The sequence below is a fragment of the Hypanus sabinus genome, chromosome 16, assembly GCF_030144855.1.
Source record: "Hypanus sabinus isolate sHypSab1 chromosome 16, sHypSab1.hap1, whole genome shotgun sequence".
NCBI lineage: Eukaryota > Metazoa > Chordata > Chondrichthyes > Myliobatiformes > Dasyatidae > Hypanus > Hypanus sabinus.
Genome location: NC_082721.1, coordinates 62066382 through 62089968, shown reverse-complemented (window position 1 = coordinate 62089968; position 23587 = coordinate 62066382). Strand labels below are relative to the sequence as shown.

Here is a 23587-nt window from a genome sequence, read left to right as displayed (position 1 = left end):
AACATTTCCTGTTGGCAGCGTGCTGTGCAGTTGGAACTGTTACTATTGTTGAATGAGTCATTATTGGGGGAAAGTTCATAAAAATACCTTAGTCAAATTGTATGAATTTATAAAATATTGGGGCAATGCTTTAATGTGGTTGGATTCTTTCTATCTATTTTTCACTGTGGCCTGTTCTCTTCTCTCTTTCTTCATACTTGCTCTTTCTCTCTCATTCACCTGCAGTGCAGGGAAACAATAAGATGCAATCTGAAACGAGGTGATTGTGAGGTCTGCTCAAGTGCCTTAGTCTGAAACGTCACTGTCCATTTCCCTCCGTAGATGCTGCCTGACAGATTGAGTTCCTCCAACTAGGTGTGGTAACGGATTGGGTGTTAACAATCAAAAAGTGAGCCAAACATAGTCATGCACTGATCATTCACTGCGCTGCATTGTGCCCCTCCTCCTTCCCTGACTCCCATGGTCTGCTCTCCTCCCTGAGACCTTTTTCTTCAGCCCTTCACCTACCTCTTCCAGTTTTCCACTTCATCTCCCTTCCCCACCCACCCAACATCCGCCCTCACCTGGTCTTGCCTATCACCTGTTAGCTTGTACTCTTTTCCCCTCCCCCAGTTTGTTATTCTGGCTCTGCCCCCTTCTGTTCTAGTCCTGGTTTGAACTTGGCCCAAACTGTTGACTGTTTATTTATCTCCGTAGATGCTGCCTGACCCACTGTCTCAGCATTTTGTGTGTTGCTCCAGTGTTTTCTATAGCAGCAGTTGTTAAGCTGAGATGACCTTTCTTACTCCTCCCCCTCCCCCCACCAATCAGTCCCTGTAAGATTAAGCAAGTTTTAAAAGGTCCTTGCCTTTGGCTGAGAAAGGCAGCTATAGGTTGAAGGAGCTAACTCTGCTTCCCACTGTGTTGAGTCTTGGCAGGCCTGTCAGCCATTGAGTATCCTGGCCAAGTGCATTCCAGCACACAGATGTCGTTTCCAGTTTGCCAACAGCTTCATCTCTGGATGTTTTCCTGTGCCCCTCTACCCCTGAACCCACAGCACACTCTCCTTTGTTCTGGATGCCAAAATCTATTGCAACCCCCTCATTAATACCCAGTAATTAGATAAACTGCTGAATTTTAATTGCCGTCTCCTCTGGCTGTGTCAGGGAACATCAAAGGGCTGAACGTCATTGGCTACTAGTCTTGTGAGCTTTTCTTTTTCTGAATGAGTTTTCTTCAGTCATTCTTGAATTGGCTTCTCTAATTGTACCAGAACCATTAAAGCCACCCAATTAATGATCAAACTGTTTGTGTATATGAAACAAAGTTAGTGAAGTGCATCAAATAATTCAGAATCTGAATTATGTTTATTACCACTGGCATATGTTGTGTAAATTGTTGTTTTGTGGCAGCAGTACAGTGCAATACATAGATTTATAAATTATAATAAAAATATATTGGAAAACATTAAATAAGTAGTGCAGGAAGAGAGCAAAAATAATGCTGTAGTTTTCAAAGGTTCTTTGTCCATTCAGGAATTTGATGGTAGAGGGGAAGAAATTGCACTTAAAATATTGAGTGTACGACTTCAGGTTCCTGCATCTCTTCCCTAACTGTAGTAAAAAGAAGAGGGCAAGTCCTGGATGGTGACAGACCTTAATGACAGATGCCGCCTTGAGGCACTGCCTCTCAAGTATCTCCTCGGTGGTGGAGAGGCTTGTGCCTGTGATAGAGCTGACTGAATCCACGACTCTCTGCATCTTTTTTCACTTCTGAACCCTCTGTATCAGCATGTGATGCAGTTGGTTGGAATGCTCTCTGCCGGGCTTTTGCTGGAGTCTTTGATGGTGTACCAAATCTCCTCCAACTCCTAATGAAGTGTAGCCGCTGGCATGCCTTCTTCCAGATTGTATCAATGATTAGGAAGGCAAATTCAGAAGGATGAGGGATGATCTCATTGAAATCTTTCAAATGTTGAAAGGCCTAGACTGAGTAGATGTGGAAAGGATGTTTCTCATGGTGGGAGAATCTAGGACAAGAGGGCACAGCCTCAGGATAGAGGGGTGCCCTTTCAAGACGAGATGTGGAGAAATTTCTTTAACCAAAGGGTGGTGAATTTGTGGAATTTGTTGCCACATGTAGCTGTGGAGGCCAGGTCATTGGCTGTATTTAAGGCAGAGATTAATAGGTTCTTGATTGGACATGGCATCAAACATTATGAGGAGAAGGCCAGGAACTGGGAGTAAGAAAAAGAATCAGCCATGATTGAATGGTGGAGCAGACTCATTGGGCCAGATGGCCTAATTCTGCTCCTGTGTCTTATGGTCTTATGGAAATGTTACCCTTTGTTGCAAAGAGATAGTTTACAGAAAAGAAAATGGGGGTATCCTTGTAATCAAGACTATACCTGGGCAACACACACAAAATGCTGCAGGAACTCAGCAGGCCAGGCAGCATCTATGGAAAAGAGTAAACAGTCAACGTTTCGAGCTGAGACCGTTCATCAGGCCTGCTGAGTTCCTCCTGCATTTTGTATGTATGTGTGTTGCTTTGGATTTCCAGCATCCGCATATTTTCTTGTGTTTGTAATTCTACACCTGGGCTACTGTGTAGGCAGCATTATTGAGCAAGGAGGATATATTTAGTTTGGAAGAAGCTCAGAATCAGAATCAGACTTTAATCGCCAAGTACCTGTGCACATACAAGGAATTTACTTCCGGCAGATGTTGTCTCTCTGCTCATAACAATAATAATGATAAATATAAATGAAAATATAGATTATACATACAGGTAGTGCAATCCAAGTAATAGTTAGCCGACAGTTAACCGGCAGTTAGCTGTTCAGCAAAGTGACTGCAGTAGGGAAAAAACTTCTCCAGTGCCTATTAGTCTTAGTCTGGAGGGATCTGAAGCGCCTACCAGACGGAAGCAGCTCAAACAGTCCGTGCGCAGGATGGAAGGAGTCCTTTATGATGTTCCCCACCCTGTTCTTCAACCTGGAAGAGTACAGGTCCACAATAGAGGGCAGGGAGGCTCCAACGATGCGCTCGGCAGTCCTCACTGTGCGCTATAGTCTGGTTCTATCCTGTTTGGAAGAAGCTCAAAGGTGTTTTCAAATAATGATTTGTGTGCTGACGGAAGATGGACAAAGAAGTGGCAGATGAATACAGGATACAGAAATGTATAGTCATGCACCTTGGTAGAAGGAATAAAGGTGAAGAGACTAAACAGAGCAAATTCAGAAATCAGAGCTGCCAAGGAATTTGGGAGTCCAAGTGCAGCATTACTGAACTGAGTGATTGAAGGGAGGTAAACGTTCTTGAACCTGGTTGTGTGGGATTATAGGCTCCTATACTTCCTGCGTGACAGTAGCTGTGAGATGACGGCATGGCCTAAACAATAATTTCCCACTCAGGATCAATAAAGTTATTATTATTAATAATAAACAGTCGGGATCTTTAGATTCTTCCTTCTTGAGGCAGCACCTCCTGTAGACATTGCTGATGGTGAGGAGGGATATACGGTGATATACTGGGACGTATTGACACTGGGTCAGAATAGAATCACTGTTTCTCTCCCTGTCTGACCTGCTGAGTATTTCCAATGTCTTGTCTGTTTATTTCGGACTTCCAGCATCTCCAGTTTTGTTTTGTCAGTTTGTGTGATTCTTTATGTCAGAGAACTGGAGTCATTAAATATTTTAATGGTTAAGATCAGTGGGTATATATTTGTGTTACAGTGGAATCGAGGACTGAGAAGAACGGGCAGGGAGGTGGAGATGAGAACGTGATCATTGTGCTATGTTGTTGCCAGAAGCATGGCGGCAGTTAGGGGCTGTCCCTGGCACACCTTCAGGCTGTGTTGGTCGTTGTTACAAGTGACGTGTTTCACCATATGTTTCGATGTACATGTAACAAATAAAACTAATCTTTAATTTCAATCTTATTGAACATTGGAGTAGCTTGCACACGTGTGGAGCCATCTCCTGTCCCAATTCCTTGTGTTTTTAATAAACAGTTACAAAATGCAGGAGGACTCAAGCAGGTTAGGTCCCATCTAGAGAGGAATAAATAGTTGAAACTATGGGCTAGGAACCTTTATCAGGACGAAGGTTGATCTTGGAGTAGGATAAAAGGTTGGTACAACATCATGGGCTGAAGGGCCTGTACTGTTCTATGTTCCATGTAAGTTAATCAAACAAAGTCCATTTTAGTGCAAAGTAATCCACTAACTTCAGTATGAAGGGTCTCTGCCTTCAACACCAAATGTTTATTCCTCTCCATAGATGCTGCCTGACCTATTGAGTTCCTCCAGCATTTTGTGTATGTGTTACTCTGAATTTCCAGCAACTGCAGAATCTCTTATGTGTGCCCTTGTGTTTTTAATTGTTCTGGATGTGTTTGTCCAGACTACTGAAATATCTTTTTGTGTGTTTGTGAGAAAGCAAGATATTCCCAAACAGCTGGTCATCCCTTAACATTCGGTGATGAATTATGATGTTAAGTGTTAGGTTCAATAATAGGACATTTAATATACTAAGTTAAAAGGGGCCCCTGAGAGTTCTAGTGCTTAATGACCGACATTGATCCATGGAATCGATAGAGGGGGTTACTGACCTGCTGAGCCTTGGGAATCAATCTGCCAGTCCTCCTCAGAGCTGCTTGTTTTGCTTTGATATCTAAACCAGTTAAGTGTGTAAATTAATATATTACCTCAGCAGCTCAGCAGGTGTTGGTGCTAACCGCTGTCTGTTCCTGGACTTGTAGCAGGAAGATCAGAAGTATATGGTCACAGGGCTCTCATCTAAAGGGCAAGGATGTTCAAACAAACAGTTCACCCAGAAGGAAGGTGCTTGTCACTGCCATCGTGCATCACAGATCAGATGAACCCAGGATCTTGGGAGCGCACAGCAGTACAGTAGTTAGCGTAACTCTACTACAATACCAGCTGCTCCCTGATTACAGCTTGTACGTCCTCCCTGTGACCACATGGGTTTCCTCCAAAAGCTCTGGTTTCCTCCCACATCCCACCATTGCCTGTAAGGAGTTTGTACGTCCTGCCCCGTGACCGCTTGGGTTTCCTTCCACAGTGCAAAGATGTACTGGTTGATAGGTTAATTGCTCATTGTAAATTGTCCTGTGATATGGTTAGGGTTAAATTGGGGGTCGCTGGGCAGCATGACTCAAAGGGCCTACTCCGTGTTGCATCTTGATAAATATGATAAAGATAAATTCCAAAGATGTACGGGTTCAAAGTAAATTTATTATCAAAGTACAAATACTTTGCCGTATACCTTGAGATTTATTTTCTTGCAGGCATTTACAGGAAAATAAAGAAATATAATAGAATTTATGAAAAGCTATTCATAACAAAGACGGGCAAACATCCAATGTGCAAAAGAGAACAAATTCTGCAAATAATAAATGAAGAAAAGTAAATAAATATCTCTGAGAAATGAATTGGGAAGTCCTTGAAAGAGGGTCTAAAGGTCATGGATTCAGCTCAGCATTGAGGTGTGTGAGATTATCCTCTAATCCCCTAATGAGGGTTTCCTCCTGCAGTCAGCAATCAGCTCTTTGGCTTTGCTGACATTGAGTGGGAGGTTGTTGTGTGGCACTGAGTTTTCCCATCTCCTTCCCTCATGCTGATTCGTCTAGTTGGTTAGTAGGTTAATTGGTCACATGATTGTAATTGAGCCACGTGGGCTCGTTGGGTCAGATGGGCTGATACTGTGCCATGTCTCTAAACTTAAGAAATATTTTAGACCAGCCAATTCATTGTTAAGTTTCTATAGGTGTAAAATGTCTGCACAGTGTTGTGGTGCAGTGTAAGGCCGTTTTATTTTGTGTTTGGCTCACAGTTTGATTTTTACACCCAATCCATTGCTGTAGCTAGCTGGAGGAACTAAGCTGGTCAGGCAGCATCAATGAATGGAAATGGATAATCGACGCTCTTGAAGATTCAGATCTTTTTAAAAGATTTTGTGTGTGTGTAAATATATATATATAGAGAGAGAGAGATAATAGTTAAGTAAGTAGAGCAAAAGCAGAAATAAAAATGGAGTGTGGTAGTGTTCACGGGTTCAATGTCCATTCTGAAATCGGATGGCAGAGGGGTAAAAGCTGTTCCTGAATCGTTGAGTGTGTGCCTTCAGGCTCTTGTACCTCCTCCTTGATGGTATCATTGAGAACAAAGCACGTCCTGGGTAATGGGGGTCCTTAATGATAGATGCTGCCTTTTTGAGTCACCGCTCCTTGAAGATGTTCTGAATACTACGGAGTCTAGTTCCCAAGATGGAGCTGACTCAGTTTACTGCTCCCTGCAGCTTGCTTTGATCCTGTGCAGTAGCACCCTCCCCCCCCCCCCCCCCCCCCCACCATACCAGATGGTGATGCAGCCAGATAGAATGCTCTCTATGGTACATCTGGAGAAATTTTTGAATATTTTTGGTGACATACCAAATCTCCTCAAACTCCTATTGAAATATAGCTGCTGTCATGGCCTCTTTTCAGCTGCATTGATGTGTTGGGTCCAGGTTAGATCCTCAGAGATACTGACATCCAAGATCTTTTAAACATTGGCTTTCTTTGTCATATGTACAGAACATTGAAATGTTCAGAGTATATTTATTATCTAAGTATATATCCACTATACAACCTTGAGATTCATCTCTTTACAGACAACCACAAAGCAGACACCCAAAAGAACCCATTTTGACCATCAGACACCCAATGTGTGTGCGGAGAAAAAGAAACAAATTGTGCAAACAATAAAAGTAAAACATAGCATTCTGAACAAAAGTGAGCCCATAGACATGAAGCCCAGAGGAGCTGGAACAGGCCTCAGACTCAGCCTCATTTCAGCACAGAGCCGAGGGGCAAGCAGAACCAGCCTGATCCTCGCCTCTTGTCCCAACACCATGCCTTGCGATCCATTTGGCCCGGCATTTAAATCGTCTGAACTGTGGGTTGTTCCTCACACTAGGACCCGGGGCCCATCACATCAATATGCTTTGGAGTTGGACCCCGCCGCCACAAACCTTTCCAAATCGGCCTGGCGCTTGGATTGTTCGGGCCTTGCTCTTGGTTTGAGTGGAAGGGTCTTGAATCTGCCTTCCTTCTGTTTGCCCTGACTTTGCCCCAATTCCGTTGTATTTAGCCGTATTCTTTCTTTTGTTTGCTGCCAGTAAGTAGTCACAGGACTTCACCAGTGTCATCATAACCCTGAAATATAGCATAAACATGCCTGAAGACACACACTCGGCATTTTAGAAACAGCTTCTTCCCCTCTGCCATAAGATTCCTGAATGGACAATGAATCCATGAACATTATATATAATGCCCACAACTTACTAACCTTAAACCACTTGCCTTTGGAAAGTGGGAGGAAACTGGAGCACTTGGAGGAAATCCATACAGTCATGGGGAGAAGCATTGATTGCTCATTTCCCTCCGAAGATGCTGCCTGACCTGCTGAGTTCTTCCAGCATTTTGCACGTGTCTCCAACAAAATGATGCGCATTGGGTGTCTGATGGTCTTTTTTATGGGTTCTTTTGGGTGTCTTTGTTCTGTGGCTGTCTGTAAAGAGACGAACCTCAAGGTTGTATAACGTATACATACTTTGATAATAAATGTACTTTGAATATTTCAAGTCTCAGGTCTCCACATTAACTGAGCCTGTGAATACGTATGAAGTGCTACACTTAGATGCCATCACTACTTTTGCTTAATTCCTTAAATCCCAGCTTGGAAGCCCATTTGTTCTGTCAAAGGCATATTGTTTCCCCTTTAGTCTGTTTTGGGTTTGTGTTCAGATTTGGCACTGCTTTCTAAACTCTTGCCCCTTCTAACACAGAACAGTAGGGAATTGGGTTATAAATTCTGGCAAGGATTAGGTTCATGTTTTTTAAAAATTGTTTCTATTGCTGTTTCTGCTGTCTGCCATTTCTCTCCCCCTTCCCACTCAGGAATGAGAAGAAGGAAGGGTTGGGAGAAGTGGCTTTGGGAAAAAGTCTATTTCTCCATAGTGCAGGTTGACGGTCAGTTATCAATTTCAAATTACTCTATTTGATTCTTTTGCACTATTTTAATATATTTTTGTAACTCCTAGTGGTAATTTTGATGTATTGCATAGTATTGTTGCCATAGAGTCAAAGAGCACTACAGCACAGAAACAGGCCTTTTGGCCCATCTAGCCCATGCTGAGCAATTATTCTTCCTAGTTCCATCAACTTGCACCTGGACCATAGCCTTCAATATCCTTCCCATCCACATACCTATCCAAACTTCTCTTAACAGTTGAAAGTGAACCCACTTCCACCACTTCTGCTGGCAGGTCATTCCACACTCTCACCACCCTCTTAAGTGAAGAAGTCCCACCTCATATTCCCCTTTAATATTTCACCTTTCACCCTTAACCTATGACCTCTAACTCTCATCTCACCCAACCTCAGTGAAAAAGCCTGTTTGTATTTATCTTCTCTGTACCCTTCATAATTTTGTATACTTCTATCAAATCTTTCCTCATTCTCCTGTGCTCCAGGGAATAAAGTCCTAGCCTATTCAACCTTTCCCTGTAACTTGGGCAACATCCTTGTAAGCTTTCTCTGTACTCTTTAAATCTTTTTGACATCTTTCCTGTAGGTAGATGACCAGAACGGCACACAATACTCCAAATTATGCCTCACACCAACATTTTATACAACTTCAACATAACATCCCAACGCTTGTACTCAATACTTTGATATTTGATACTTTGCTGCAAAACAACAAATTTCACAATGTATGTCAGATAATAAATCTAACCTGAAATTGGATAAGGGGGATTTGTACACCAGGGTTTGCACCTGGAAAACATCAGGTCTGGCAGAATTTGACATTATTCAAAAAAAAGCTGACCGGCATTTTTGGATTGTCGTATTTCTTTGCATATCACAAGTCTTGGATGAATGAGAATGTAAAACATCAGAATCGTGAATGTCTTGCAGCTGAGTACAACAATGCAACACATAAAATATAAATTATAAACAGAAAATATATATAAAAGATCAATAAGTAGTGCTTCTGGTTAAGATGGCACTACTGAACATGAGCAACAGCTTCGGTAGTCAAAAAGATAAGAAATCCAACTAAAAATATCGCTAAAAATACCTTTTCTGCAATAAATTGTGTTAAATTATTGCTGCACACAGTGAAGGGGCGAACGAAGTTGAGGTGAGTGCAGGGGACGAGCTGAGTTCATGTTGCAGAATCGTTGCAGATGGAATTCCGATGCCCATACAGCTGGCCTGGGTGCAAGGTTGGATTGTTCTGGGTATTGAAATGAGAAGTCAGGGCCTGGTCTGAGATGTCCTGATGCTTGTTCAACTGACCCCGGTGCAAGGTTAGATTGCTGTGGGTGCTGAGCTGATCTGAAGAGCTAGAGAGCAGCTTCGGCTGGGCAAAAGATTCTGAGCCTGGAGCAGGTTGCTGGGTGGTGAAATCTGGGCACAGAGAGAGTTGCTGGGCGGTGAAATCTAGAACCAGAGTGAGCCGCTAGATGTCATGTTCTGGGCCTGGAGCCTTTTGTAGCAGCTGGGTCCCAGTGAGAGGTATGATTTGCTGCAAAGACAATTTAAATGTTGGCCCAGATTGGAGAAGAGAGCTGATTTTGCTTGCTGTCCGTGATCTTCATTCCTCCCTCTATGGTGTGGAACCTTTTGCTGTTCCGTCATTGAGTCAATTCAAAGGCCATTCCAGATAGACTGAAAAGACAGGCCGTCGGTTGGGATGAAAGCAGGTTTCACTCACTCTCCATGATGGTCACTCCTCTCTCCGTGGTCCTGAGGCTATGAAGACAGCCCTGGCTGCTGAGCTCCATTTTTGCTAATATGATGAACTGATAAGCGAGGCTTTGAGTCTACTCCAGGGTTCGGATCTGAGGACTTAATTGTGTTACAGTGTGCTATTGTTGTTTGCTTCAATTGTTTGCATGACTTTATTTGTTTTCTTCCTCTTGTGCGTTGAGTGTTGGTCTTTTATTTTTTTGTTTCATTCTCTCTTTTCTTTCCTTGGGTTCTTTTGGGTTTCTCACTTTGTGGCTATCTGTGAGCAAGCAAATCTCAAGGTTATATAATTTATACATTCTTTGACAATAAATGAATCTTGAAATAAAAAAGAGAGAAAAATAGGTAGTTTTCATGGATTTATTGATCGTGCAAGCAAGTTAAGTTTGGCATCGTGCTCAACATACGTTATGAGCTGAAGGGCCTGTTCCTGTTCTATACTATTCTATAATGCAGTACAGTATGTATACAGGCCCTTCACCCAGAAGATCCGTGCCAACCATGTTCTACTTCCTTTCCAGTTCGGCTGAAGAGTCTCATACAAGGATATCAACTGTTTATTCTTCCCCATAGATGCTGTCTGACCTGCTGAGTTCTTCCACCACTTTGTGTGTGTCACTGGATTTCCAGCATTTCTTGTTTTTCTACACTCAGTGGCTAATTTATTAGGTGCACCAGTACTCCTGCAATATCTAATCGTCCAATCATGTAGCAATAACTCAATTTATAAAAGCATGCAGACATGGTCAAGAGGTTCAGTTCAAGTTCAAATTCAGTTTATTGTCATTCACCCGTACACGTGTATACCGCCGAACGAAACAATGTTTCTTGGTACCAAAGTGCACAACATAGTACATATAACTGACATACATAACACATAAAGTAATATTACCAAAAATAATAAGGGTGCATTTCCAACACAAGTTAAGGTGATGCCCCTGGTCAGGACACTCTTGATGGTGCTCCTGTAAAGACTGGTTAGAATGTGGGGTGGGGAGGGGGCGGGAAAACCTCACTCATCTCAGTTTCTTCAGAAAGTGATCTCAGGAGCTGCTGATGTTCTGTGATTTTCACACACAAGTCTCTAGAACGTAGAGAGAACAGTGGAAAAAACAAAATCTGTCCAGTGAGCTAAAATGGACTCTTAATGACAGAGCTCAGAGGGGAATTGCCAGACTGGTTCAAGTCAATAAGAAGGTGACAGTAACTCCAACAACCACGTGTTACAACACTGGTGTGAAGAGCATCTCTGAACACACAACTCATTGAAGCTCGGAGTGGAAAGGCTACAGCAGCAGAAGGCCACATGGGTCCACTCCTAATGAAATGGCCTCTGAGTGTATTCTCCGTGTTATTTTTTAGACCCAAGAAAATGTTTTTATAAGTGCAAGTTAATGAAAGCAAGGAATAGCTTACGCACTGGATTTTATGGTGTGTTTCCTTGTCCAGAAGCCGATCTATTCCTTTGCTTCACACAGTTGTATATTTGACCTGGAAGCATCAAGTTTAATTGCCTTGAGACGTGAATTTCCAGAAGGCAGAATAATCAAAGATTTGAGGTCACTTGTACACAACCTCATATTTGAGAACCATTTGTTACTTATTAGTACCAAGGAAGTGCTTTTTATGTTGTATCCTGAGGGGGAATGTTTTTGGTGTTCTGTCTGGAATGAAGCTCTTTGTTTGGATTTTGCCTTTCGTTGTTTTGTTTTCCCTCATCACTCTTCCAGTTATGGGTCCTCGGCAGCTGAGAGATGTGGCCTGCTTTGTCTACAAGTGCCAGGTGTTATCTTACAATGTCAAGAGCAGGGCAGCACCTGGATGGAGTGTGCTCAGTCTGTCTGACTCTCAGTGGAACTACATTTGTGCACTGTCTTGACAATGCCTCACTGAGCCGTGTCCTTGGCTCCACATGTATGTTAATTTTCTGCACATTTTCCTGTAAATGCCTGCAAGAAAATAAATCTCAAGATAGCATATGCTACTACTTTGATAATTAATTTACCATCATTCTCCCAAATAATAGGGGAATGAGAGCAGCACACGCGAAGTACTGCAAGAACTCATCAGGTCAGACCCCACTTGTGCTCAGTTCTGGTTGCCTCACTACAGGAAGGATGTGGAAACCATAGAAAAGGTGCAGAGGAGATTTCCAAGGATGTTGCCTGGATTGGGGAGCATGCCTTATGAGAACAGGTTGAGTGAGCTTGGCCTTCTCTCCTTGGAGCAGTGGAGGATGAGAGGTGACCTGATAGAGGTATACAAGATGATGACAGGCATTGATCGTGTGGATAGTAAGAGGCTTTTTCCCAGGGCTGAAATGGTTGCCACAAGAGGACACAGGTTTAAGGTGCTAGAGAGTAGGTGTAGAGGAGACGTCAGGGTTTTTACTCAGAGAACGGTGAGTGCGTGGAATAGGCTGCCAGCAATGGTGATGGAGGCGGATACAATGGGGTCTTTTGAGAGACTTTTGGATAGGTCCATGGAGCTAGGGCTATGGGTAAGCTTATTAATGTCTAATGTAGGGACATGTTCGGCACAGCTTTGTGGGCCAAAGAGCTTGTATTGTGCTGCAGGGTTTCTATGTTTCTATGTCAGGCAGCAACGATGGAGGGAGGTGAACACACAGTCAGTCTTTTGGGCCGATACCCTTCATAAGGCCTGGAAAGGAAGGGGGCAACAACTGGAGTAAGAAGGTGGGGGTGGAGGGGAAGGAGTACAAGCTGGCAGATGATAGGTGGAACCAGGTGAAGGGGAGGGGATGAAGTAAGAAGCTGGGAGATGATAAGGGGAAGAGGGAAAGGGCTGAAGGAATTTGATAGGAGAGGAAAATGAGAATGGTCCACTCCTCTCCTATGAGATTCCTTCTTCTGATAGTTGATAACATATACATACTTCGATAACAAATTCACTTTGACTTATATGGCTGGTAAAACCTTCGATTGTGGTTGCCAATGGAGGAAGGAAATGGAGGCATTTCTGTGTCTTTGCCTTTGTGAAAGGACAACCTCTCCACTCCATTTAAAAGTTACTTTCACAATGTTAGGACGTGTACACTCTCTTCTCTCCTCCTCCCATCCCTCCCATTGGGCAGAAGGCACATACCATATACCACTACGTTCAAGAACAGCTTCTATCCTGCTATTAAGAATATGGAATGGTTCCCTAGTACGATAAAATGGATTCTTCATCCCATCAATCTACCTTGTCTTTGTGTGGCTTATGGCCTTGGATCTTCTTATAGCCATGTATGGCCTTATTGTCCACCCGCACTGCACTTCCTCTGTAACTCTTAACAACCTATCTGCACTCCATTATTGCTTTCCCTAGTACTAACTTAATGCACTAACGTGATGAAATTGTCTTTATGGATAGGTTTTACATCATGGAACATGTGACAATAATAATTTATCAATTTACTTAGCATAATTAAAGATTTGCTGAAACCAAGATCACCTCACATGACACAATGCCTTTGGGCAAAGTGTTGTGAACAGAATTAAGAATAAACTTGGATTTCCTCACTTTGCAATGCATGTTGCAAGAGGATAGAAGAAATCTGTTGCTTTCTTGTGGAGAATGTCATTATTGGTGAGCAATTTCACGTTCCTGGGTGTCAACATTCGAGATACAGTTAGAAAGGAGGATGCAAGTGTCTTTGCTTTGATAGCAGTTCAGGAGATTGTGTGTCAGCAAAGACTGATCAGTCTCTGTAGATGTACGATGGATCACGAGGAGCTGTGGAGGGCTGTAGACTCTGCAAGCTCTACCACAGGTGCAAGTCTTTTGAGGACAGATTCGAGAGAGGTGTCTAAAGAAGGTGGCATCCGTCATTCTGGACCCTCACTATCTGACACATATCCTCTTCTTGGTACTACAGCTGGGGAGGGGATAGAGGAACCAAAGAACCCAAGCTATATGATTCGGAAACTGCTTATTCCTCTCTGCTGTTAGGTTTCTGAATGGTTCATGAACACAGCCTCATTATTTTCACGCTGTGTATTTACTGAATTTATAGTAGTATTCTGTCTTTGCACTCTGCTATTGCTGCAAAACAACCATTTAAGTATTTAAGTATTTAATTTAGGCACAACTCAAATCACATCTATAAATTTGCTGATGATATAACTATTGATGACAGAATTTCAAATGGTGACGAGAAGGTGTATAGGAGCAAGACATACCAGCTGGTTGAGAGGTGTCGCAGCAACGACCTTAGACTCAACTTCAGTAAGACCAAAGAACTGACTGTGGACTTCAGAAAGGGTAAGATGAGGAAACACATCTCCTCATTGAGGAATCAGAAGTGGAAAGAATAACCAACTTCTGATTCCTCAAACAGTGTCACTATTTCTGAGGATCTATCCCAGATGCAACGTATTGATGCAATTACAAAGAAGGCATGAAGGTGGCTATATTTCACTAGCAGCTTGAGGAGATTTGTTATGTCATCAAAGACACTCGCAAATTTCTACAGATGTACGATGACGAACATTCTGACTAGCTGCATCACTGTCTGGTATGGAGGGTAGGGTGGGAGCTACCACACAGGATCGAAGTAAGCTGTAGAGAGTTGTAAACTTAGTCAGCTCCATCATGGGCTAGCCTCCGTAGTGTCCTGGACATCTTCAAGGAGCAATGCCTCAAAAGGGCAGCACCCTTCATTTTGGACCCCCATTGCCCAGGACATGCCTTGTTCTCATTGCTACCATCAGGAAGGAGGTACAGAAGCCTGAAGGATCACATTCAGTGATTGAAGAACAGCATCTTCCCCTCTGTATTCCAATTTCTGAATGGACATTTAAACCCACGAACACTACCTCACAACAGTTTCTGTGCTATTTATTTAATATACACGCATATTGCTACCCTGCATTGCGCTGATTCGTTACAACGTGGTTATATAAGTCTTATTGAAATTTATTTGAATAACAAAAATTCATTCTAAACAACATTTAAAACTTCTCAAGAGTGGTTGCCATTGCAGTAAACTTTCAATCAGCCAATGAGAGTGCTTTACCTACACTCTGAGCCAATTGCATATTAGTTCACGCTCTATCTGCCCCGCGTGTACAAATGTTCTTGCTCCGTCGCCGGTTCATTCCATTTTTTTTCATCTGTAATGGCCTGCAACTTCCAGTGAGGGGAGTACATCTAAGATGTCTAGGAAAAGCATTAGCATGGTTGTGAAACTGCAGGTTCAACAGTGTGAGGACATTAATGATGGCGACATTGAAGAGTTACTACATTCTCATTGTAAGAGCCCTAATACCAAAGAGCTTCGAGAATTGTTAGAGCAACGCATCCCGGATGAACCTGAGGACACGGGTGGAGAAAAGGAAACACCAGCAAGAAACCTCAGCACCAGCATCACCACGATCACACAGTTCATCGATAACGACTCCGGCTGGGAGCGAAGCAATGAGGCAAAGAGGGGTGTTCTCAACATGATCTCCTGCTGCTGAGAACGGCTTCATGAGAGGAAACCTAAGAAAAGGCAGGCAAATCTCAATGCCTAGTTCAAGAAGCCACAGTTAGAGGGGGACACACCACCCGCTTCCCCCTGCTGTACAGGTTAGGCCTATTTGTGTGATTGTTACTCCACAACTGCTGTGTATACATAAAATAATACATCATATATCTCTGGTTTGATTTTTTTTCAGGCACACGTCCATTTATGTAATGTTATAATGACCCCATATAGCGCTGATTTATATCCTTTCCAATAAGCGGGTCTGAGGGTATACGTAGTTGCAGTAATACACATTTTCCTCTCTATTATTACATGTTGCATTGTACTGCTTCTGCAAAGACAACAAATTTCACGACATAAGCCGGTGATATTAAACCTGATAATAAATAGGATTCTGGATAAGTAACACAATAGTTATTTGCAATGTGAAGGCGGATCCTCTCGCTGATTTCAATCCAATTTCTCTTTTGAATCAATCATCAGTCTGGTTTCTATTTTCCATTTCTGGTTTTTGTGCTTGTTCAAATGTCTGTAGTCAGCATTTCCTGCTTTGCACGTTCTGTGCATGTAGCAAAGCACTGCAATCCATTCCGTCTGCAGTTTGCCTGATATCTGACTATAAGTGGGATGAAGATTTTCATCAGTACACAAGTTCAAAGCTTTTTTTCAACACAGGTGATTGAAAGGTCAATGCTTGAAGCTGGGTTCATTGGCTATATTTCTGTTTAGAACCATGCTTTATTGAGTGGTGTCCCAAGTGTCCAGCTGGTCTCTCCCTGTCTCTGTAATTTGCTCCAGCCCCTACTCTACCCCCTGTGTCTGTAAACCCCTCCCAACTGAACACTAATCCTTATTGCTGTAACCTCCTCAATCCCCAAAACCCCTCCTGTATTTGTGACATCTTCTGGCCCTTACACCCTCCCTGTCTTTGTAATCTCCCCATTCAGAACCTATACCCTCCCTTATCACTGTAACCCCCTCCAGACCCTACACCCTACCCTGTCACTGTAATCCCCTCCAGACCCTACACCCTACCCTGTCACTGTAATCCCCTCCAGACCCTACACCCTACCCTGTCACTGTAATCCCCTCCAGACCCTACACCCTACCCTGTCACTGTAACCCCCTCCAGACCCTACACCCTACCCTGTCACTGTAACCCTCTCCAGACCCTACACCGTACCCTGTCACTGTAATCCCCTCCAGACCCTAATCCCCTGTCACTGTAATCCCCTCCAGACCCTACACCCTACCCTGTCACTGTAAACCTCTCCAGACCCTAAACCCCTGTCACTGTAACCCTCTCCAGACCCTAAACCCCTGTCACTGTAACCCTCTCCAGACATTATATCCTTCCCTATCACTGGTAACTCCCTCTAGACCCTACACCCTACCCTGTCACTGTAACTCCCTCTAGACCCTACCCCCCTGTCACAGTAGCCTTCTCCAGACTCTACTCCCTTCCTTGTCGCTGTGACCCCCTATCATCCCTACATCCCTTCCTATCTCTTTTACATCTTCTGCCTTTTTGAGGCACCACTCTTTGAAGATGTCCTCGATACTATGGAGGACCCATGATGGAGCTGACTGAATTTACAGCTCTGTGCAGCTTATTTCAATCATGTGCAGAAGCCACCCACCACCATACCGAACAGTGATACAGCCAGTCAGAATGCTACATCTGTAGAAATTTGCAAGTGTTTCTGGTGAGATACCAAATCTTGTCAAACTCATAATTAAATCTAGCTGTTGATGTGCCTCTTATTGCTGGATCAATAGATCAATAGTCTGGGATAGACCCACAGAGATATTGACACCAGGAACTTGAAATTGTTCACTCTTTCCACTTCTGATACTTCAATGAGCACTGGTGTGTGTTCACTCCTCTTGCCCTTTTTGACTTAGAAAGAGAATTAGGCCATTCAGCCAATCAAATTTGTGCCACCATTCCACCGTGGCTGATTTATTATCCCTCAACTCCATTCTCCTGCCTTCTCCCCATAACTTTGACACCCTCACTAAACAAGAACCTATTGACTTCCACTTTAAATATACCCAATGACTTAGCCTCCACAGCCATGAATTCCACAGATTCAGCACTCTCTGGCTAAGGAAATTCCTCCTCTCTGTTCTGAAGGGACACCCTTCTATCCTGAGGCTGTGCTCTCTGGTCCTAGACTCCCCCAGTATAGGAAACATCCTGTGCATGTCCAGTCTATCCAGGCCTTTCAATATTTGGTAGGTTTAAGTGATATCTTCCCTCATTCTTCTAAACTAGGGGTCGGCAACGTTTACCACTAAAAGAGCCAATATGGACCCATTTCCCACAGAAAAGAAAACACTGGGAGCCACAAAATGAAATAACACTGCATACAACGGTTTTTTTTTGCCTTTATGCTATGTATAAACAAACTATAATGTGTTGCATTTATGAAATTGATGAACTCCTGCAGAGAAAACGAAATTACATTTCTGCATGCAACAAAAACATTTTGAACTCCGAAAAAAAGACGTTGGGTTGAAGGTTACTCCGTAGGTAGCCTACCTTGGATCGAAGAATTAAAAGAATGCGCGCACTGGCGGGTGTCAGGCATTGGCAGTTGTGATGTATATTAATAGCGATATAAAAACACGTTGTAGTGGTGTAGCGCTACACGCAGCGCTAAAATAAAGACTGCAGTCAAAGGTAACTTTATTCGAACTAAACAGCCTTGCTTTAAAGCCTCCCTCAACCCGTCCCCGTGGGCACGGATGCTCCAAAAGACACGTACTCACAAACCCCCGTAGGCTATCTCCCTTAGTCGGAACGGTGGCTAATTGTGAGCCGGTTCGGATGTGCCAGGAAACGGTGTCTCCGCAAAGTTTTCATATTGTACAAGATCACCATAATCTTCAAATTTCGAATTACATTTCAAAAGCTAACAAACCACGGGGAGCCGCATCACAGAGATCAAAGAGCCGCATGTGGCTCTGGAGCCGCAGGTTGCCGACCTCTGTTCTAAACCATTCATCAGGAGACCATTCCTCCAGCAAATATAGGCCCAGAGCCATCAACCACTCCTCATATATTAACCTTTTCTTTCTCATGAACTCCTGGACCCTCTCCAATGAGAGCATATTTCTCCTTAGATAAGAGGCCAAAACTTCTCTCAATGCTCCGTGTGGTCTGACCAGTGCCTTATAAAGCCTCGACATTATATCCTTGCTTTGATATTCTAATCCTCTTAAAATGAATGCTCACATTGTAGTCACCTTCCTTACGCAGGCTCAACCTGTAAGTTAATCTTTCAGGAATCTTGCAAGAGGATTATTCCTTTTGCATCTCTGATTTCTGAATTTGCTTCTCATCTCTGTAAGCACTTCTGTCCCCTACAGCCATCCCCATCTCTGAAACCACTTCAGGCCTCTACACTCACCTATACCTCTGTAAACCGCGCCCCCTCCCCCCGGCTCCTATATCCCACCCACCCTCCGTGACCACCCCCTCTCAGGGGCTGAAAGCTTTCCATCTCTATGTGGGTGGCAAATTGTTTGAAATTGTGGATATGAGGATCATACTTGGGTCCTTTTGAGAGTTACACCACTCAGTTATTTAACCAATTCCCATGGTCACATCCCTTCTCACCAACTGTAGTATCTAAAGGAGGCAACATCCATCATCAAAGAAGTCTACCATCCAGGCCATGCCATCCTCTCACATATACCATTAGGCAGGAGGTTTGAATTTCCTTCACAGCAGACCACATGCGATGGTGGTGGCTGGCTTGGCTAATAGTTGTAGGGTTTTGGGGGGAAATGAGGCGAGTGTGCATCTGGGGATGATGGGTTTGTCTGATGCTTGTGGGTGACTTGAATGCAATGGTTTCTGTGTGTATGTGTAGTTGGGCGCAGTGTGTGGGAGTGACAGAGTAGAGAAGGCTTGGTGCTGAGGTAAAATGCCCAACATTTCATCATCTACAGTACTGAATTAAAGATACTGTTGAAGATTGCTTGACACAGACAAAATAATGGTCAGCAGGTCAGGCAGCACCTCTGGGGGGAATTGAACAGTTTACGTTTTGGGTCGAGGCTCTTCATCAGGACTGGAAAGAAAGAGGGAGGGCGAAGCCAGAATGAGAAGGTGAGAGGAGGGAGAGTAGTACAAACTGGCAGGTAATGCTTTGGGCCGAAACCATCCATCAGAAGGCCATTCTTCCAGCATTTTGTGTGTTGCTCAGGATTTCCAACATCTGCAGAACCTCTTGGGTCTCGACCGAAAATTGCCCAGTGTGTAGATCTCAGTGTGAAATTTTCCTCTTTGGTTTTATCGCTGTTCGGGCTGATTCAGAGTTTGACTTTGCTGTTCTGTGTACTCTTCTGCGAGCTCTGTTCCAAATCAGGATGTTTCTTGTGCTTTATCACGCCCTGTAGTGAACTGTGTTTTCATAAGCCCTGTTAAATAGAAGAGTTCCTCTTAAGAGTCACTTTGTCACTTTATAGTTTCCTGTCAGTCACTTTATGATCAGATGCCCCTGTACCTAGTGTCACTTTATGGACATACAGTACAATCAGTCTCTGTACAGTATGTTAATCTTGTGTATAAGCAACCAACTCAGTTACTTGTTCATTCTGTTTTATAGCTTTGCTTTTATTATAGTACCTTCTCTTTTTTAAATTCTGTTCTTTATGCGTATTGTGTGTGTATTTTTTTATGTTGTGTCAGATCGGGACTAACAATTGTTTTGTCGTCCTCTACACGTGCGGACTGAAGATTGCCGATGTTGAATCGTGAAAGTTGAGTGATGTGTCTGTATTCGCTGTGCGTGGCAGACCTCTTGGCTTCAGTGGGATAATGTGGATCTTTGCTTCTGCCCACAGGGTGCACATCTGTCGGTCATTGATGCACTCATGGCTGCCTTCATGATGGAAACGCTGAGTGGGGCGAAGGTGGCATCAGATACAGAGGAGATCGCAAACCTGAGCCCGTCGAAACCAGTGCCGGCCAGCACTGAATTCAGGCTGCTGCTTTGGGTTGACAAGGTAACAAACTTTTAAAGCCATGGGAAGATCTGGTGTAACCATCGGTACTGCTAGAAGTATTGACGTTGTTTATGACCTGAGAGACCGTGCAGGTGAGGCCCAGTGCTGTGTTCTCCACCAGAGAGCAGGCTTGTGTCCCAGCACAAATCGCCCACGTTTGTTCTGTTCTACATACAGCCCATGGTCAAACACAGGCCATCTGTAGTTCTGCTTGGGATTAAGAGGTGGTCACAGCTTGGAGATGACAACCACTGTGTGGGTTAGATGGGGTTTGGGGGGAAGTTGGCAAAATACTGAGACATAGAAGCAGAATTAGGCCATTTGCTCCGCCATTCAATATTGGCTTATATTTTTCATCCCTATAACTCTTAATCCTCTTACCAATCAAGAACCTATTAATCTTTCCCTTGAACGTATTCAATGATTTGGCTTGTACAGCGCACTGTGGCAATGAACTACATAGATTCACAACCTTCTAGCTAAAGAACTCCTTCATCACCTCTGCTCTAAAGGGACATCTTTGTATTCTGAGGCTGTGCCCGCTGGTTCTGGATCCTCCCACTACCGGAAACAAACCCTCCACTCTATCTAGGCTTCTCAGTGTTTCGAGGGTTCAATGAGATTTCTCCTCATTCTTCTAAACTCCAGCAAGTACAGGCATGGAGCTGTCACGAGGAGGCTGCTGTGAAGCGGAGGGCCTGTCGATCTTAAAAAATTATTATTAAGGTGAATGAGAATGTAAATTCACAGCATGATCATTTGACCACTTACTTGCAAAGTTTCCTGTCAGGTAAGCTTAGGTCAAATCTCTCTCCTTTCCTAAACCTATGCCCTCTGGATTTTGATTCCCCTTCCTTGGGTGAAAAGTATGTGTGCATTGACCCAATCTATGTATATCTCTGTAATATCACCTCTCATCTCCTGTGCTTCAATGAATATCCAACCTGTTCAACCTCTCTCCATAACTTAGGCCCCTGAGTCCCGGCAACAGCAGGAAATGAACTCACCAACCCACGTGGTGAGTGAAGGAAGAAAGCACATCACCCAGGGGCAGCTCACGTGGTCTCAGGGAAAACACGCAAACTCCATACAACATCTAAAGTCAGGACTGAACATGGACCGCTGAAGCTGAGAGTCATAGTGGCCACGCCACTGTGCCTGGGTTTTTATATTGTACAAAGATTATATAGAAACTGGACATAATCATACCAGATTTGAGAGGACTTGCTCATATAACATATAACAATTACAGCATGGAAACAGGCCATCTCGGCCCTTCTAGTCCGTGCTGACGTTTACTCTCACCTAGTCCCACTGGCCTGCACTCAGCCCATAACCCTCCATTCCTTTCCTGTCCATATACCTATCCAATTTTACTTTAAATGACAATACCAAACCTGCCTCTACCACTTCTACTGGAAGCTCGTTCCACACAGCTACCACTCTCTGAGTAAAGAAATTTCCCTTCGTGTTACCCTTAACCTTTTGCCCCCTAACTCTCAAATCATGTCCTCTTGTTTGAATCTCCCCTACTCTCAATAGAAAAAGCCTATCCACATCAACTCGATCTATCCCCCTCATTATTTTAAATACCTCTGTCAAGTCCCCCCTCAACATTCTACGCTCCAAAGAATAAAGACCTAACTTGTTCAACCTTTCTCTGTAACTTAGGTGCAGAAACCCAGGTAACATTCTAGTAAATCTTCTCTGTACTCTCTCTATTTTGTTGACATCTTTCCTATAATTTGTTGACCAGAACTGTACCAATGCCTTGTACAATTTTAACATTACATCCCAACTCCTATACTCAATGCTCTGATTTATAAAGGCCAGCACACCAGAAACTTTCTTCACTACCCTATCCGCATGAGATTCCACCTTCAGGGAACTATGCACCATTATTCCTAGTTCAGGCACCATTATTCCTATTTTCATCATTGAAAATAACAGACAGGAAGCATTTTAAAGGGTCATGATCCTCTGGAATTCTAGCTCCCCCAACCACCTCAAAGGTGAGAATCATGGAAAATGTTCAATGGATGTTTGGTCTGTGGAGCAATTGAGGGCCTTGTTAGAATACCATCAATAAGCAGTGCCACAGAAAGGCAGCATCCATCATTAATGACTGTCACCACCCAGGACATGCCCTCTTCTCATTGCTACCTTAAAGGAGGTACAAGAGCCTGAAGACACACACACAATGTTTTAGGAATTTAGGCTTCAGCCTTACTACTTGGAGACGGTAGCTGTTTTTGAGTCTGGTGGTCCTGACATGGATTCCATGTGGCCTTGTCCCTGATAGGAGTGGGACAAACAGTCCTTGAGCAGGGAGGGTGGGATCCTTCCCCAGCATCTTTCTGTGTATTTGTTTTTGATGGTGGGAAGGCAGTTTTGACTACCCATTGTAGAGCACCGCGGTCCGGTCCAGTGCACTGATACAGCATGATAGGATGCACTCTATTGTGCACCTGTAGAAAGTCGTGAGTATGGATGTGCATGCACCAGCTCTCTTCAGCCTCCTCAGAAAGCAGAGCTTTTCTGATTGGAGGATGTGTTCTGTGACAATGAGAGGTTGTGCAAGGTGTGCACTCCCAGGGATTTGTAACTGCTTGCAGTTTCCACTGCCGGCCATGCCGCCAACGTAAAGAGCAATGTGAGTGGTGCTTGGGCCCCAGAAGTTGATGACCATCTCTTTTATCTTGTTGATGATGGAGAAAAGGTAATTTGCCTGGCATCAGGCCACGAGCTCTTCCACCTTCTCTCTGTAGGCTGTCTCATCATTGTCATTTGTTACTGTGAATTGTATTTTTTAAAAGTCTTGCACTGTACTGCTGCAAACTGACAATATGCACGACATATGTCATTGATAATAATCCTGATTCTGACCTAATTAATGTAGAGTTTATGTTTTATTTCCCTCTTTCCTCTCCTCCCCTCCGTTCCCTACCCAACCATTTCTCATTGGCTTCCCATTCTCACTTCTCAGATAAACCAGAAGCTAAAGGATGTTTCTGAACACTTACATCAGCTGAGGCAGCAGCCTGGTGTGGACAATCCAAACAACCAAGGGGTAAGTGGTCATGTAAGAAATGGCTAATTTGTGACACCAGATGTTTTTGGACTTTCAAACTTAGTGTTTTAAACCAGGGGTTCCCAACTTTTGTTATGTTCTTGGACCCCAGATTGGGAATCCCTGCTTTACACCATTGGAGATGTTTTCAGGATGCGCTCTGCCTTGGTTTAATCCCTCCTCCTAACTCCTGCTTTGTCTCCTCTATCCCAAGGATTTTTT

General features: G+C 43.6%; 1 protein-coding gene across 2 annotated transcripts in view; it reads left to right on the top strand.

Moving 5' to 3' along the window:
* The window catches only part of camsap3 (calmodulin regulated spectrin-associated protein family, member 3), a 237083-nt gene that overhangs the window by 141666 nt on the left and 71830 nt on the right, over window positions 1–23587 (top strand). For both annotated transcript variants that reach the window (XM_059991912.1, XM_059991913.1), the window contains exons 3-4: window positions 20134–20295; window positions 23282–23365. In XM_059991912.1, the coding sequence (XP_059847895.1) occupies window positions 20134–20295; window positions 23282–23365 (246 nt within the window). The remainder of the gene's footprint in view (window positions 1–20133; window positions 20296–23281; window positions 23366–23587) is intronic.